Genomic DNA, 18,664 nt, shown 5'->3' on the forward strand with positions numbered 1-18,664 from the left:
CTGGATAAGGGGTTAACAAACAAAAATCAATTGTATTTCTACAAACTATCAACAATTAGTCATTACAACTTTAAAATAATGCCATATACAATAGCATTTAAAAATGACATACCAAGACCAATACAGTGATGCATGACTATAATACTAGTGACTCTGGATGTATAGATCAAAGACACTCAAAATCCCAGCAAGCTGTGTGTGTATATTAGGGATGAATGGGGGAATAAGAAATACAAAGAATTTAGATTAGCTGCAAGGTTTACACTAGCAAATAACAAGACAATATCAAACTATAGAAATTAAGACAGTGTGATATTGGCAAAAAGACAAAAAGACTAGTAGAACAGAACAGACTCCAGAAATAGACCCACATTGCTGTGAAATGTCCCCTTCAAAATTCATGTTCAAACTTAATCCCCAATGCAACAATATTAAGAAATGGGGCTGTTAGTGGTTGATTGATCCATGAAGTAAGAGCTTTCATTGATGGGTTCAGTACCTTATGGAAGGGGTTAGAGAGAACTAACTAGGCCCTTTTGTTGCCTTCTATCCTTTACACCATGTGAGGACAGTGCTTTTTCCCTTTCAAGAGCATAGCAACAAGGAGCTGTCTTAGAAGTGTGGGCTGGCACTTCCCAGACATAACCTATTGGCACCTTGATTTAGACTCAGTCTCTAGAACTGTGAGAAATAAAATTCTTTTCTTTGTAAATTACCTAGTCATGAATATTTTCTATAGCAAATCAAGTGAGTGTGTGTGTGTGTGTGTGCGTGTGTGTACATACACTGCTATAACAGATACCCAAGACTGGGTAATCTCTACCATAAGCCACATATATACAATCACTTGATTTATGATAGAGATGTCACTACAATTCAACAAAGAAAGAATAATCTTTTTGACAAATGGCACTGAATCAGTTTGCATATTCAAATGGATAAAAAAAGAACCATGATCCCTACTTTGTACCATATAAGAAATTAATTCATAGATTACAATTGGATCATTTAATGTAAAAATTCGAAACAACCAGACTTCTAGAAGATAAGAGAAAATATCCATGGTGTTGTGGCAGAAAATTTTCCTAAGTAGTTCACAGAAAACATTGACCATACAGAAAATAATGTTAAGTTGGATTTCACTAAAATTAAGAACTTTTGTTCATCAAAATATATCTTTAAGAAGAGTAAACAAGCACTGAAGGTGTAGCTTAGTGTTGGAGTATATGCTTAGCATAAGTGAGGCTCTGGGTTCAATCCCCAGCACCAAAAGAAAAAGAAGGAAAAAAAGAGATTAAACAGGGAAGTCACAAACCATTTTGGAAAACTAGTAGAGTTTACTGAAGCCAAAAATATGCCTATTTTATGCCCAGTAATTCTACTTCTAGATATATTGTATTTAAAAAAAAACTGAGAGCATATATCTGCAAAAGATATATACATGAATTTTCTTAGCATTATTTCTTGGCTTTATTCATAACAGCTCCAAACTGGAAATTGCCCAAATGTCTATTAAGAGGAAAATTAATAAACAAATGTGGTAAAATCATAAAATGTAATACTACACAGCAATATAAAAAGAACTCTCCAGCACCACAAGAAATTAAATTAAAAATAAAGTTGCATAAAAAGAAGAAATTATTGATACATACAACAAAATAGATTAATTTCACAAACCAAAAAGAAAGAGTAAATATTACATGACTCTATTTATGTGAAAGTTGAAGGATGAGAAAATTAATGGATCATGATATGTCAGAACTGTGGTTATCTTGAAGAGGGTAGGTATTGACTGGAAAGATGTATAAGGGATTCTTCTTGGATGCTAAAAATGTTTTGTGTCTTGATCTGGGTATATTTATACAGGTATACAGTTATCCTCTGCATAATAATGTTTTGGTCTACAATGGACACCATATGTGATGATGGTCCCATAAAATTGTTTTATCTAGTGACTTTGTAGTCATTTATTTTGTGTAAGTACATTCTATGATGGTCACGCAATGATGAAATAACACATTTCTCTAAACATATCCCCATCGTTAAGCAAAACATGATTGTATATAAATTTTTGTTGCAATAGGGTGTGTCATGAAAGTTTTTCATTCCACAATTGTTTTGCAATCACCCAGTTGTACTCTATGGGCAATCCACCTTATCAACTACATGTATTATGTGAGCTGCTGTATGAATTACAGTAACCAAACATCATCTGCCACGTGGACAAATCCTCAAATTGTAGAGACTTAATGTGACAAAGTTTATTTCTCAAGTTTGTGCCAGTTCTTGTAGTTTAGGTAAATCTCTGCCATCTTGTAGGCATATATCTCGATCATGAGGCCTTCAAGGTAACAGAGGTAAAGATAAAACTGGAAGATTGCCCAAGTTGTTTTGAAAGGCAACGCATGAAAATGGCTTACATCAGTTCCACCCAAGTACCATCAGCCAAACTACTATAGAGATTACAACCTAACTACCTGGGCGTCTAGGAAGAGGAAAGTAACACAGCATTATCTTTGCATGGGTATCCATTTAAAGTTATTGATGAAAAATCCTTATAACAACTGAGGAACTTGCCTGTAAGGATATGGCAACTGCAGAAAGTAATTAAAGAAAATGTGAACATCTGAAGAGATCCTCCCAAACTCCAACACAGAACAAATTCGTATGGTCTACATATTTTTTAAAAATATTTCTTAAGTTGTTGATGAAACTTTTTTTTAATTCACTTGTTTATATGTGGTACTGACAACTGAACCCAGAGCCTCACACATGCTAGGCAAGTGTTCTACCACTGAGCCACAAACTCAGCCCTACATATTTATATTGAGTAAAAATGTTCCTGACTGACCTTCTCTTTCCTAACTCATCTTCTTAGTCTATATTCACTATCCCTTTGTGAAATGGGGTATCTGGTACCCAGGGCATATCAAACACTTACAACTAGTTTGCTACTCTCTAGAATGACCATGCACATCTGCTGTCAAAAAACTGGACTGTCTGCTTACCATGAGTCAGATGGAATTGTTCCAAAACCTGTTTTTCCAGTTACATGTGTTATTCTAATTATGTAACTTAATTAAATATTACTCAAGCCCAAGAAATATGAGTTATAAAATTCAAAGAAATTTTTTGATCCTTTAAAAAGTTACAGCAAGGTGGGGATGTAGCTTAGTGATAGAGCACCTGCCTAGCATGCTCAGTGCCCTGGGTTTGATCCCTAGTACCACAGTGGGGAGGGAGAGAGAAAAAGGGAAGAAAAGTCATGGCAAGACCTGACGCACTGAAACTTCCAGAATGCCGTTGAACTGGAACACAAGAGTATTAAATCATGGCACAGGAAGGATTTCCCCATATGGCAATAGTGTGCATTAGAGCGCAGCTGTGTTTGCCTTACCTCGCTTCACTGCAGCTTTAAAATAACATAAAGCCAGCTAGTCTTTCGTTCTGGAACCCCTGGCCTGGCAGATTTTTCATTTCCATCACCATCCTGGACTGCTGACCACCATGAAGAACAAAGGTAGGCTTTGAGGACCCACATTTATTCATATAATTGATCTTTTATGTATTTGTTCACTGCTTTTTTTTTTTAAAGTTTAATAGTGAATAGTGAATCACTTATGTGATCCCTCAGTAATCTTTGGACATAGACAAGCCTTTCAATCCAGACTAGTTCAACCATACACAGAAAACTGGTGATCATTTTTATGTTTTAAATTAAAATATTCAAAGATGTATCATAATTAAAATAGCAATAAAGCTGTAGTAGAGCTAGACCCCCTCCACCAAAATGGTGAAAGATAAAAATCTTAACTGAAATGTGTTGAACTCAAGGCTGCTTATTCAGATTGCAATAACAAGAAAGGACAGTCTACCTTTCTGGGAGTCTGGTAGAATCATTCATTGCAGAATGTAGTCCTTAGATCTCATGTTCCAATCTCAACTTTTGGCAGTAACTACTCCACAGTCATATATTCTCCAACCCAGGAATTTCTGGATCTAGACTATCATTTTAGTGTTTTGTCTAGCAATAACTTCTGTATGTTTATTCTTTAAGGTATTTGGTTACGGTTAAGAAAATACCTGTTCTTTTAAGCTGAAAGTCAAAAGAAAATGTGAAATTATTGAATTTTACTTAGGTGAAAATCTAAGTGGAAATATCCAGTAGGCAAGTGGATATTTTGGTCTGAAACTCAGAGATGTGGATTTTATAAGTCAAGTCCCTATGGATAATTGAAGTCAAGATGGTAGATAAGATTTCTCTAAAGAGTAATGGAAAAGAAGGAGACAAAATGTCCAGAATACAAACTTCTATCAGGATTTTGACTTGACTATGAGTAATTTAAACACATTAAGTTTACTTATGTTATGTAATAAAAAAGACTGGAGGCAGGAAGTTCATTGTCCATATGGCTTAAAGACACCAGCAAGTAACCATAATTGTTCTCCTAAACCATCTTTGTCATGTAGGTTTTATTCGCATGATTGAAAGATTTTAAGTGCACTTCCAACTTTACATATATGTTCTAGGCAAGAGAAAGGTAAAAAGAATGAAAGGCAAAACTCTTCTTTCAGGTTGTCTTTTTAAAATTTAATGATTTTTTGCAGTGCTAGGAATTTAATTCAGGACCTTGCACATGCTAGGAAAGCGCTCTATCACTGAGCCACATTTCCAGCTCTATCAGGTAGTTTTCTTAATGGCAAGGGGAAACTCTCCTGAGATTTCTGTCTGTAGCTCATGGTCCTAAACTATATCAAATGGACATCCTTAACTTCAAGAAAGATAAAGAATTGAGTGTTTCATTTTTCCAACCTTTATAGCAGAACAAAGCTAGGAAAGGGGGATAGAAAGGTGTGTTAATTGAGTCATATGTATCTATCATACAATCTTGAGAATTGGGACATTTGGATACTGTCTTAGAAATAAAGAGAATCTATAAAGAAAGCCGTATATTTACAGAGCTAAGAGGAAAGTGGAACAGAGGGAAAGGAGTTTCAAACAGCAAGTATTGTCCACATGAAATGATGAGAGGTGGTAGGAACATAGGACATAAAGCATACATTAAGTAGAGCAGTTAACAGGTTGCTGACAAACAAGAGTAAATTCATTGCAATATTAGGGACAGTGTCATGCCAAAGTGGGTTAAGAGGAAATGGGAGTTTAGGAAGGAAGAAGCCACAAAAGTAGGAACCTCTTTTGGAAATCTTAACTGTAAAAGAAGAGACAGGATTGAAAATTCAGAATTTCCTTTTCAGTCCTTTCCTCCTCATCACTCACCCTTTTTTTTTTTTTTTTTCCCTTCAGTGCTAGGAATCAAACCCAGGGCCTCTCACATTCTAGGCAAGAGCTCTACTGCTTAGCCACATATACAGTTGAGCCTTAAGGTTCCTAACCTTAATGTTTCTAACTTTAAACTCAACTCTAATCCCCTTTTCACTATGAATCTATTTCTATAATATCTCAGTGAATATCATCCCATATCCATCTGATGACTAAGACCTATGGTTTCTGCTTCTGTAATTCACCCCTTCCCACTCCACCTTAACACATCAACAGCTCCCTAACTGGTCTTTCTGCCTCCTTTCTTACCACAGTATATGTGGGAAACTCCAGGCTGCCGCTCCAGTCTTATTCCTCACTACTGGTATCCCCTTGTAGCATATTTGCAATTTTGACTACAACAGGCTCTCTCATGTCTCCTGTTGCTCCATATGCTGATTCTTCCTTTATTACCACTTCTTCCATTCTTCAGAATCACAGGGATTACAGGTATGTGTCACTACACCTTGTTTCCATAGCGCTTCTCTGTCTCCATCATTTTAAAGTAGTTCAGTATTTATATTGAATAGTCAATAACGTCAATTTGCTTGTCTCTCTACTAGACTGTGTATCCTTTAGGGCCTCCTGTGTCTTTATCTCTCTTATCTATTGACTCATGAAGAACATAGAATTGACATTCTAATGACAGATCTTGAAAACAAATGTTGCATTCTTGATAAAACCTTGTTGAGTAAAGACTTTTACCTCAATACACAGTCCTTTCTTTGCCCATTCCAGCTCTGAGAATTCTCCTTTTCCTGCTTTAATATCTCAGCCTACTTTTTTGCTTCTTAATCCATCTCTTGGAAATCATCTATCTAGCCCAAAGACAAATTTCGGAATAAATCAGATTCCTGTTTGCTACATTCTTGCTCCTTTGTATTGTATTATAATAATTACTGTAAAATTTATTTTACTTCATAAAAATCATATAAGAGGGGCTGGAGTTGTGGTTCAGTGATAGAACGCTTGCCTAGCCTGTGTGAGGCACTGGGTTCAATTCTCAGCACCACATATAAATAAATGAAAAAAATAAAGGTCTACCAACATCTAAATTTTTTTTAAATCATGTAAGAGCATAACAAAAAAATTTAAAAAATATTTTACACAGTAATTGCGTGTCAGGAAGTTGGGAGTGGCTTGAGTGGGGAGATCCAGGCTCAGAATCTCTCATAAACTTTCAGTCAAGATATCAGCTAGAGCTGCATTATTTAAGACTTGACTGGGGCTGGAGGATCCCATTCCAAGAGAGCTGACTCAAAAGGATGGTGAGTTGATACAGGATGTTGTCAAAAGTTCTCAGTTCCTTGCCACGTGGACTTCTTAGACTACTTAAGTATCCTCACAACATAGCAACTGAATTCCTCAAGAGCAAACTATCCAAGGGATGGGAAGATGGAAGCCACAATCTCTTTATGGCCTAGTCTTAGAATTCAATTCATATTTCTTCAGTATCCTTTTAGTTGTACAGCTTAGTCCTATTCAACGTGGAAAGGAGACTACTTGATGGTGTGAATAACAGAAGCTCACTGGGGACCATCTTGGAGGCTGACTACCATAACCTCTTGGAAGATTATTATCATATAGGCGTTTACAATTTGGTGGGTCCAACAGACACAAGAAGGAAATGAAAAGTAACAAAATTGAGCCCTCATTACATGCACTTTTTTTTTGGTAACAGGGATTGAATCCAAGGGTACTTAACCACTGAGCCACATCCCAAGCCTCCCCCCTTTTTTTAGATGTAGATGGACACAATAACTTTTATTTATTTATTTTTATGTGATGTTGAGGATCAAGCCCAGTATCTCACATGTGCTAGGAAAGTAACACTGAGTCACAATCTCAGCTCCCCCTCTTTTTAAAAAAAATTTTAAAATTTTGAGGCAGGGTCTTGCTAGGTTTCTTACAGCCTCACTGAGTTGCTGAGACTGACTTGAACCTGTGATTCTCCTGCCTTGGCCTCCAGAGCCCCTGTGATTACAGGTGTACACCACCACACCAGGCATGTTAGACACTTTTAAATAAATTATTTAAGATGAGGAGGTTTGTTTTGTTATTTTTGTGGCACTGGGGATTTAACTCAGGGGCGTTTCTACCAATGAGCTATTCCCTTAGCCCTTTTTCATTTTTATTTTGAGACAGGGTCTCACTAAGTGCTCAGACTAGCCTTGAATGTTTGATCCTTCTACCTCAGCCTCTTGTCTCTGAGATTATAGGAATGCAGCACCATGCCTAGCAAGATGAGTTTTAAGATAAAAGTATATCACTATCTGTTAACTTCAAAAGTAGAATTTGAATCCATGTTTAAATGGCCCCAAATCCATGTTTTCAATTTTAAACCTTTGTAAATTACAAATGTAATATACATAGAGATTTTAGAAAACAAATACATTGATAAATTATTATTAAGGTGAACATTCATGTAACCACCATTTGAATCAAGAAGTAGAATACTGCTGGAGGCGGTGATGCATGCCTATAATCCAAGCTGCTCAGGAGGCTGAGGCAGGAGGATCTCAAGTTCAAAGCCAACCATAGCAACTTAGCGGGACCCTAAGCAACTTAGCAAGACCCTGTCCCAAAATAAAAAATAGAAAATGAGAGGGATGTGGTACAGTGGTTAAGCATCCCTGGGTCCAATCCCTAGTACCAAAAAAAAAAAAAAAAAAAAAAAAATAGAATTTGTCATCAGAAGCCCTGCACAAGACTGCCCAATTCCAACAAAGATTAAGCACTATCCTGAATTTTATGTCACTTCTTTTTTTAAGATAATTTTATTGATACATTATAATAATAATAATAATGGACTTCATTGATCAATTTCATTTCCCAGTCGGCAATCACTTTCTTCTTTTTTTCTTTCTTTTCATTTTTTCTTCTATTTCCTTTTAACTTTTTCTTTCTTTGGTGCTCGGGTATTGAATGCAGGGCATTGCACATGCTAAGAATGCACTCTACCACTAAGCTATACCCCCAGTCCAGCAATCACTTTTCTGCTTTCCTTTATAGATTTACCACTTTGATATATATCTCTAAATATTATAATTTAGTTTACCTGTATTTCAATCAGATAAATGGTCCAACTATATTCTTTTTTTAAAAGATTTTTTTAGTTGTCAACGGACATTTTATATATTTATTTATATGTGGTGCTGAGAATCAAACCCAGTGCCTCACACATGCTAGGCAAGGGCTTTACCACTGAGCCACAATCCCAGTCCCTATATTCTTTTATATTTGGTTTCTTTCAGCATCATTTTTGTTAGATTTATCACATTGCAACAAAAATTATAATTGCTTCAGATTACTGTAGAGTATTGCATTGTATAAATGTATCACAATTTGTTATCCACTTTACTGTTAATTGATATTGGAATACTTCTAGGTTGTTTGCTATTGGAAACACTGCTGTTCATTGCAGGATAATGTGCTGCTTAATGATGTGGATATGTTCTCAGAACTCCATCATTTGGTGATTTTGTCATTGTTTGAACATCATAGAATGCTTATACAAACTAAGATGGTTACAAGGTCATAAGGTGATGTAATCTAATGGGACCACCATCTATATGCAGTCCAGTGATAACTGAAATGTTATGTGGCACATGACTATTTGTTTTTCTTTAGAGCCTCTATTAGAAGTCAATTTCTGGTCAAATAATATATAGTTATGTAATTTTCTTGATAGTTCTAAATATTTTGCTATTGTAGTTGTAGCTATTCCCATGCCCGACGGTTACAAGAGTTCCAGTTACTACATGTCCCTTGTCTAACCTGGATATTATTAAGTTCTCTGATTCAGGCATTATGTTGGGGTTTATGAATATAGTATTACAGCTTTTTTGTGTGTATAGGTGTTTGGTTTGGTTTGGTTTGGTATCAGAGATTGAACACAGAGGCGCTTAACACTGAGTCACATCCCCAGATCGTTTTATTTATTTATTTATTTTTTGAGGTAGGGTCTCACTAAGTTGCTTAGGTCCTCATAAGTTGATAAGGCTGGTTTTGAACTTATGATCCTCCTGCCTCATCCTCCAGTTGCTTGGAGTATAAGCATGTACCACTGTGCCTGGCTGCTGTATACTTTATTAATGCTATCATTTCATAAGCAGAAAGTCTAATTTTAATGTAGTCATTTATATTAATCCTTCCTTTGGTTGGGCAGAGTGATGCATGCCTGTAATCCCAGTGACTTGGTGGCTGAGGCAGGAGGACTGCAAGTTCAAGACCAGTCTCAGCAATTTAGAGGGGCCCTGTCTCAAAAAATAAAAAGGGCTGTGAATAGAGCTCAGTGGTAAAGCACCCCTAATACCCAATCCCCAATACCAAAAACTAAAAAATAAATAAAAACATCTTTTCATTAGTAGTTGGTGCTTTTTGTGTATTTGCAAATAAATGTTTTCCAAGTCCAAGATCCTGACAATATTCTTGTAATTGATCTCTGAAGAGACAAATCTAAGGACTAAAGTGTCATATGTCTCCTTTGCAAAAAAGGAAAATCAAAATAAGACAAACAACAACAGCAACAACCCATTTTCTGGGTCAGGCACTCTAGGGTCAGCAGCCAGGCACTCTACTATAACACAAAAGCCTCATTGTTGTCTGCATTTGTTCTAGAAAAATGCAAAGCATTAAGGTGCTGATGTCCTTGCCTGTTAATGTCCTTGGTTCGCGGTTCATTGTATGTAGTCTGATTACATCTTACCTGTTTCCCTGCTTATATTTTTCATTTTATATTTATTCACAGTGACATTGTGGGTGTGTGTTCCTAGCATGTGTTCCTAGCATGATAATCTTCTAAAAACATTATTGTTGCGCCCTCATATTCAGATCTACAATCCAAAGGGAATTGATTTCTAGTGTTTGATGTAAAGCAGCAATTCCAGTGTGATTTATAAAAAAAAAAAAAAAAAACTGTCCTCACACCACTGCTCTGTGGTGCTAGATTGGGCAAAAAACAAGTGCATGAATCTGTTTTTGATCTATTTTGTCCCACTGGTTTGTCAATCCCTTGCTAACTCCACATTTTAAAATAATGCTTGACCTACCACAGAACAAGTGCTGATGCCTGGTTTTTGTTCTTCAGAGGTTTTTGGTAGCATGTGTGAGGCACTTTATTTGATCACCCAGCACTCAATAAATAAGTAAACAGGTTTTGGTTATTCTTATCATTGCATTCCACATAAAATTTGAATGAATTTCTCTAGTTCTATTATAAAAACAAGGTAGTATTCTGCTTCAGACTGTATTGAATAAATACATCAATAAATACATCAATTAGGATGAATTGCTAGCTTTACAATATTGAGCTATTTATTTGTTTATTTTTGTGGTACTGGGGATCAAACCCAAGCAACATCCTGAGCCCTTTTTATTTTGAGATAGGGTCTCACTAAATTGCCTGTACTGGTCTCAAACTTGTGATCTTCCTGCCTCAGTCTCCCAAATTGCTGGGATTATAGGCATGTGCCACCACTTCCAGCAATATTGAGCTTTTTAAATCCTTTAACCTGTTATTTATTTATTTATTTATTTATTTATTCATTCCCTCAAAAAGTTGTATGGTTTTCTATATAAAATCTTCCACATACTTATTGGCTTTGTTCCTAGATAATTTTTTATTTAAATTTCAGTTGTTGATGGATCTTTATTTTTTTATTTATATGCAGTGCTAAGAATTGAACCCAGAGCCTCATCATACATACTAGGCAAGCACTCCACACTGAGCTACAACCCCAGCCCAGTACTTGATATTTTGATGTTATTGTAAATTAACTATTATTTTATGGTATAAATATATAACCAGCTTAAATTTGATTGAATATTAATAATTTTAAATGAGATTTTTTGAAATTTCACTTGTTAATGACTGGTACATGGGAAACTAATACTGTGTCCATAACTTTGCTAAACTATCTTATAAAGTCTAACACTTTTTTTTATAGATAAATCATCTAGATGAGGCTGGTGTATTAACTGCTACCACCGCTCCCATAGCTTTCTGCTATGAAGTTACCATGGCTATATTCCCCCATTGTAGCCATGGCTTGTCATACAATCCTCCCTATAGAGTTATCTTTTCTGACTTCTAGTAATTTATTACTTCCTTGCCTAGAGGCTCAGAGGTAGTAACAGCTTCTAATAATTTTAACCCAAGTGTACTATCTTTTGTGATTTCACTGAACTCTGCTCACAGCTTTATTTATAATCACTTTATTGGGCTAGGATGTAACTCAGTTCATAGAGCTCCGCCTGGCACACATGATGCTTTCGGTTGGATCCCCAGCACTGCAAAAAACATATGAAATAATCCTTTATTAATTTTGTCTTATGCTACCTGAGTCAAGCAGTAGTTGTGCAGTCGTGCACATCTGTAATCCCAGATATTTCAGAGGCTGAAGCAGTAGGATCGCACATTTGAGGCTAGCCTGGTCAATTTAGGAAGGCCCTGACTTAAGATAAGAAATAGACTGGGTGCAGTGGCGCACACCTGAAATTCAGTTGCTCAGAAGGCTGAAGCAGAAAGATCGCGAGGTCAAAGCCAGCCTCAGCAATTTAGCAAGGCCCTAAGCAACTTAGTGAGACCCTGTCTCTAAATAAAATATAAAAAGGGCTGGGATGTGGCGCAGTGTTTAAGCGCCCTGGATTCAATTCCTGGTACAAAAAAAGAAATAAATAGAAAAAGGTCTTGGGTTATGGCTTAGTGATACAGTACCCTATGTTCAATCCCCAGTGCCAGGAAAAACAAAACAAATAAAAAACACAACCTACTTAATTTGAGTTTGTAATCTCTTTCCTGCTAAGACACTAATTAATGTGCTTTCTTCTATACTTTCCATCTTTTTGCCTTTCGGTTCATTGTTTGTTTTATGTGCTGGGCTTAAACCCAGGGCCTCACACATGCTAAGCAAGGACTCTATCAATGAGTTATATCTCTAGACCTTACAGTTCATTCTTCATATTCTTCTGACTCATCCTATAAATCACAAAATCTCTCTTCAGATGTGTCTAATATACTGAAGAATCTATTAACCAATTTCTTGGTTTATTTATATCATTTTTAATTCTATAATTTCTACTGACTCTCTAAATTCTGTAATTATACTTCATAATTTTAAAGTTCTTGTTGTTTTAAGTTGTAGTAACTTGCTTGTTCAAAATAGGTATCTGGTAATACTACTACCTGCAGAACCTAGGGCCTGTTTTCTGTTGTTTGTGATAGTTTCTATTCATGGGATCTTGTCTCTTTGTGAGATTGAGTGAATGCTAGACAATGTAATATTTTAAATATTTGTAGAAATATTTGTGGACATAGGTTACCTTTTGTATCTTCCTTTAGGGATAATTTATATTTGCATAGCAGTGGCACTAATGTGACACAGGTATTGGGATATGACTTTATGTTATTTGTGTGATGCCAAGCATAGCTGAAGTCCATGCCAGGTTTTCCTCACTATAAGTTCATCTTTTCTTCCACAGAACAGTCCTTAATGTCTCAAACAAAGTTTGGGATGGTCCCTTCCTTGGCAGATCCTAGATTTCAAATTTTGTACCTTGACTAGGGGCAGTGGTACACACCCAGTAATAATCTCAGTGACTTAGGAGGTTGAGGCAGGAGGATCATAAGTTCCAGGCCAGTCACAGCAAGTTCAAGGCCAGCCTGGGCAACTTAGTGAGACCTGCCTCAAAATAAAAAAAAAAAGAGTTGGGGAATATAGCTCAATGGCAAAGCACCCCTGGGTTTTATCTCCAGTACCATCAAAAGACTGTTTTTTTTTTTTTTTTTTTTTTTCCTTTCTCTTTTGTACCTTTGTCTCTCAGGTCACTCAGAAGTGATGTTCAATATCTCAACAGCTTTGGGGGTACTACCAAATCCCTCCTTTTACTCCAAATGATAATCTTAATTCACGAGATTTTGCTTTCTCTCAATTTTTTGGCTAGTAATTTCTCACTATCTTGTTAGTGCTTCAATACTTTTGATATGTATATTTTAAAAATACATATTTGGTCTGGTGCAGTGGTATCTGCCTGCAATCCCAGTGGTTCAAGAGCTGAGACAGGAGGATTGCGAGTACAAAACCAGCCTCAGCAAAAGCGAGGTGCTAAGCAACTTGGTGAGACCCTGTCTCTAAATAAAATACAAAATAGGGCTGGGGATGTGGCTCAGTGGTTAAGCACCCCTAAATTCAATCCCTGGAACCTCCCAAAAAGTAAATAAAGAATCAAACAAACATATTTGGTTAAGGACTTTTGTATCTGATTTACCACTTATGTCATTAGCAGAAGCTATGCATTTTCCTTAAAAGAACACAATAATTCAACTGTTGCCAACAGGAAACAGCTGGGTCAAGTAAAGATGTTTCAAGATAGGAAATGTTTAAAAGCATATTCCAAGATAGGGGTAAAGAACAATGATGTTGAACAGGAAAATGGTAAGCAGAGTTTAAGGTGCCCTTCCCTCGGCAAAAAAAAAAAAAAAAAAAGGAATGAACAGTATAAAATTGTGACTGAGCATTAGAAGGGAGGAAGAAAACTCTTTGGGAATGCAAATAAACTGATGGAAAACAAGATGTTATAATTTAACAACTGCAATGAGTTTGGAATCATTCTGGATCTTCAGCTTACTCTATGTTCTCAGACTAATTATTGACATTTGTAATGCCAGATTTCTTTCATAAAATAAGCACCATTTGATCAATCCTAAGGGTTTTACAGTTGTAATTTTACATGTTTTTATGACTGATTAATATTTTACTTTGACACCAGAGTGTACACTTCATAAGGGCAGGTCGGTTTCTATTTTCATTGAAGCAATCAGTATTGAGTGTACACTCTGTAGGAGTTCATACAATAATGAACAAGGTAGGTAAGATAATCATTACCTTCCCAGAGCTTGATTTAAGATACATTTAAGATATCAAATACTCAATAGATACTTGTTGATTGATAAGATTTTATAGAATCAAAATAACATGAATGCCAAAAACCCATTAAATGGTGAGAGGTTTATACAAAAAAATGTAGGTTATCATTATTTTGTGAAGACTGTTACACAGAAAAAAAAATTATATATATATATAATAGATGCAGCTAGAACAGCTCAAATGTTGGTCTTATTCATAATTGTTGTTTAGTGTATTTGCAAAGTATGGGAGATAAGACTATAACTTCAGGAAAAATGAAATGGAATATCCAAATAACAAGCTGAATATTGAGAAAAAACTCATGTTTCTTAACTTAAAATATTTCACTAAAATATGGGAACAAAGAAAATTGTATCAAAGAAACATTCATTGAAGAGTGAATTATTTAAAAATAATACTCATAGGTTAAATGACAAAATTAAATATTCTGTATGTTAAAAGTGATATATTATCTCCATTTTATATTTCCTCTACTACTCCCCCAAAAAAGTAGATTTGTGTATGATTCTGCACCCCAGTTATCATGAGTAACTTCAACCTTATTTTTTTAAAATTTTTTTAAGTTATTGATGGACCTTTATTTATATTTATTTATATGTGGTGCTAAGAATCAGACCCAGTGCCTCACACATTCTAGGCAAGTGCTCTACCATTGAGCCACAACCCCAGTCCCTCAAACCTATTTTGTACATGTTTAAGCAGTGTAAAATTATCAATATTCCCCCAATTAACATTTTGCTACTTTTAAATTAGTGATTGGTAACATCTTGCAACATTTGCTTTTTTCTCTCTTTCCCCCAATCGTTTGCAAGTAGACTGCAGATAGAACAATAGAATATCTCCAAGAATCTCAGCATCCATCACCTAAGACCTAGGACATTTTATATATCACACTCCAAATATTTTACATTGGCATAATGACAAAATTTAATATGTCAAGATTCCCAATCATTGGACAATTGGACAAATTTTCCAATTTGTCCCTTTGGTAGCCACCCCCCCCCCCCCCACACACACACACTTTGATTCAGGATCCAAACAATCAAACATGCAGTTTAGTCATTTTTATTCTAACAATTTGAACTTTTTTGGGGTTTTGTTTATTTATTTGTTTTGCAATGCTGGGGATTGAACCCAGGGTGTTGTACATGGTAGGCAAGAGCTTTACCACTGAGCTACACACCCAGCTAGTCATTTTATTCTAGAGTAACTCTACTGCTTTTATTTCACCATACTGCTCTTTTAAAGAGTTCATAAGAGGGGTTGGGGGCTGTGGCTCAGGTGGTAGAGCACTTGCCTAGCATGTGTTGAGGCCCTGGGTTTGATTCTCAGCACCACATAAAATAAGTAAAGGCATTGTGTCCATCTACAACTAAAACAAAATATTTAAAAAAGAAAAGAAAAGAGTCCAGAAGAGTGGTTATTTCACCTACAATAGGAATTGTCTTTATCAGATTCAGGTTAAACATTTTTGGCATTTTGGCTAGTGATGTTATATCTTGCTCAAGTGCATTAGATCAGAAGGCAGATACCCATTTTAAGGTAACTTCTTTATTAGATTTTTTTTTTGTTTTCTTAAAAGAAGACAAATAAAAATTCATTTTCTTTAAATATGCTGTTAGTTTTGGGTTGCTGTAACACCCCTTACCTGGACCCTGCTTTTAAAGTGTCTGCAGGAAGCTGGGCTGGTGGCCGACATAATCCCAGTGACTTGGGAGGTTAAGGCAGGAAAATCAGGTAAGAGGATTGCAAGTTCGAGGCTAGATTCAGCAACTTAGTGAGCCCCTATCTCAAAATAAAACAATTTTAAAAGGGCTGGGATGTGGCTCAGTGGTTAAGTGCCCCTGGGTTCAGTCTCCAGTACCCAAAAAAAAAAAAAAAAAAAAAAAAAAAAAAATTAAATAAGTAGTGTCCATAGAAGGAGTGGGGAAGACATTGGATTGAAATCTGAGGTTTAATGCAAATGTGGTCAATACTTAATTGTTGGCCCCTTGGTAAACCTCTTAAAATCTTCACTTATACAAGGGTGGAAGGGAGTGAACTAGAGTGAGAGAAAGGGACAGGAGATTGGGCCAGAAGATTTCCAAAGAGACTTTGAATTCTAAAACTGTAAGTGTGAAACCAATGTTTTGGTAGAGATAGAGCTGGATTTGGAATCAGGAGGCTGGGATTTGAGCACAGCTCGGCCACATACCAGCTGTGTGAACATGGACAAGTCATTTAATCTCTCTAAGCCTTGGAGAGATTTACCTCACAGAGTTGGGAAGGATTAAGGGGGTTACTGTATGTCAAAGTGTCTTATAAACCGTGAAGAACTATTGAATGTCAGGAATTATTTTATAATGTCCAGTCTTCCTCCTTTTGAGCTAATTATTCGATTAAAAAAAAAAAAGCAACCTAAATGAGTCAGACCTTATCAATTTCGGTTTTAAAACCAGGAAATGGGGGCGGGGGGCAGGAAATGTCAGAACAGATAATTGTTCATTACACTCAGTTATAGAATTTATAGTTTCATTCCAGCAATGCTTATGCTTTGATGATTATACTGGCTAAAATTACCAATAGGTACTCACTTGTACTGCTCAATCCTCCATAAGGTCACCGTTCTTGGAATCCCAAAGTCTGAGGGACAAACAGTGAACATGGCATATGATAATGACAACAAATATTTTTAAACTGATTTCCTTATTCTGTGAACAATTTCGTATTGATCCGTTGGGTCCACCGTGGAGGATGGCAAACCGAGGCACATAACAAGTGGAAGTTTTCCTGGTTTTCAAGCAAGCAGGGGGAGCCCTGAAATAAACTAAGCTTCAGTGGGTTGAAGGCATGAGACGGGCAATGTCGCACAGGCCGGTCTAAGTTTTCTTGGAGGCCTTTAGAATGGAACTCCGGGACCCCAGTTCAATAGTGCACACTGGCCACATTTTTTGATTATTCAGCAGCTGAATAAGTATTTCCCTGGGAGAGGTTCGGCGCGTGCACACGCCCCCTTCGTTTGTGTTAACGCGCGAACTAGCTATGCCATGTAGTGTCCAGCACACTGCTGTTGCTCAAAACTCGAGACGTTGCAAGAAAATGGCTAACGAAGCCGCGGGGAACCGCGGCGCGGCGGACGTTGGTGCGGTTGGACGTGCCTGACCTCGCAGCCCACGCAGAGGGGTCGCACCGCCCGGGTGGCCGCTGCCGGCTTCACGGAGCGCGCCGTTTCCGTCCCCGCGCCAGTTTGCGCACGCGCGTCCGTCATCCGGGTGCCGGCTGCGGCTGCAGGTTGCGCTGGGGTGGCGGACCGGGGGCGGGGCCAGCGGCTCATTGTGCGCAGCGCTGCGCGGCGCCGCCGGCCGCCGAGGCCTGGGTGGAAGTTGGCGCTGCTGCCGCCGCCCTGCAGCCCACTCGCTGCCTCGGCAGCGCACTGCTCTTCTAAGATGGCTGCCGCTACCGGTGCTGTGGCAGCCTCGGCTGCCCCGGGTCAGGCGGAAGGTAAAAAGATCACCGATCTGCGGGTCATCGATCTCAAGTCCGAGCTGAAGCGGCGAAACTTAGACATCACCGGAGTCAAGACTGTGCTGGTCTCCCGACTCAAGCAGGTGAGGCCCGGCGAGGTCCGCGAAGGGGAGCTTAGGCCGCGCCTCGGCGCCCCCCCCATTCCGCCGCAAACCCTGGCCACCCGCAGCCGCCGGGACCCGCGGGGCAGCGCTGTAGGGAGGCCCCGGGCGGCGCCAGGGCGCGCGTGGAGGGCGAGGACCCTCCCGCGGCGCCCCCGCCCCCGCGCGCCGGGCAGGGCCTGCGAGGGGCCCGCGAGCCACCCGGGACCGGCCGCCGCAGCCAAGCGCGCCCCGCCTCCCCGGGACGTCCCCGCCGGGCTGCGAGGGCAGCTGCCGGCCGGCGCGGCCTCCCAAGGGCGATTGTGGAGACCTGGGGGGCGCTGGGTCCCCAGCCTTTAGCTATGGTGAGCGTGTACATTTCTTGGGCTCGGAGGGAATGGTTACTTGGGTGACTTCTGCGAAGTTACCGTTTAATTGTGCCCAACCGTTTCCTTCCTATCTTGGGGTAATTGGTAGTGGGAGTTGATGGGTGGGTGAGAGAAAGATCTTGTTTTCCACTGGGCTTTTAGTTTTTGTATCAGTGTAACAACCTTTTTCATCCCTGATTAGCTTTCTGGTTTATTTGAGCGTTGGAATTGAAGTAGAGGAGCAGTAAGTTTGCGCTATAGAGATTAGGAAAAAAAACTAGTTATATACTTTAGTAGCTAGAAACTTTTCTGCTATAGAGCATATTTAGATTTTTCTTCAGTATGATGATATGTGATATTTAATTATCGACTCGGTAGAATTTAAAGCTCCATGTGATTTTGATACCTAATAATATTTTCCCCCTGAAAGTTTCCCTCACTCTTTCGTACTCCTTTTCGAAGTCG

The 18,664-nt window shown here is 38.1% G+C and overlaps 2 protein-coding genes across 7 annotated transcripts in view; one reads left to right on the forward strand and one right to left on the reverse strand.

Moving 5' to 3' along the window:
- Rnf111 (ring finger protein 111) overlaps positions 1 to 18,064 on the reverse strand; it is a 120,887-nt gene extending 102,823 nt beyond the window's left edge. For 3 of the 6 annotated variants that reach the window (XM_047541207.1, XM_047541203.1, XM_047541201.1), the window contains exon 1: positions 16,821 to 18,062. In XM_047541207.1, the coding sequence (XP_047397163.1) occupies positions 16,821 to 16,891 (71 nt within the window). In that variant the 5' untranslated portion in view covers positions 16,892 to 18,062. Of the gene's footprint in view, positions 1 to 16,820 lie in introns of all 6 variants that reach the window. The other 3 variants (XM_047541202.1, XM_047541204.1, XM_047541206.1) reach the window with 3 other exon arrangements.
- Positions 17,571 to 18,664, forward strand: part of Sltm (SAFB like transcription modulator) — a 44,933-nt gene continuing 43,839 nt past the window's right edge. The window contains 1 exon segment of the mRNA XM_047541212.1: positions 17,571 to 17,834. Within this exon segment, the coding sequence (XP_047397168.1) occupies positions 17,673 to 17,834 (162 nt within the window). The 5' untranslated portion in view covers positions 17,571 to 17,672.

The sequence above is a fragment of the Sciurus carolinensis genome, chromosome 2 (genome assembly GCF_902686445.1).
Source record: "Sciurus carolinensis chromosome 2, mSciCar1.2, whole genome shotgun sequence".
NCBI lineage: Eukaryota > Metazoa > Chordata > Mammalia > Rodentia > Sciuridae > Sciurus > Sciurus carolinensis.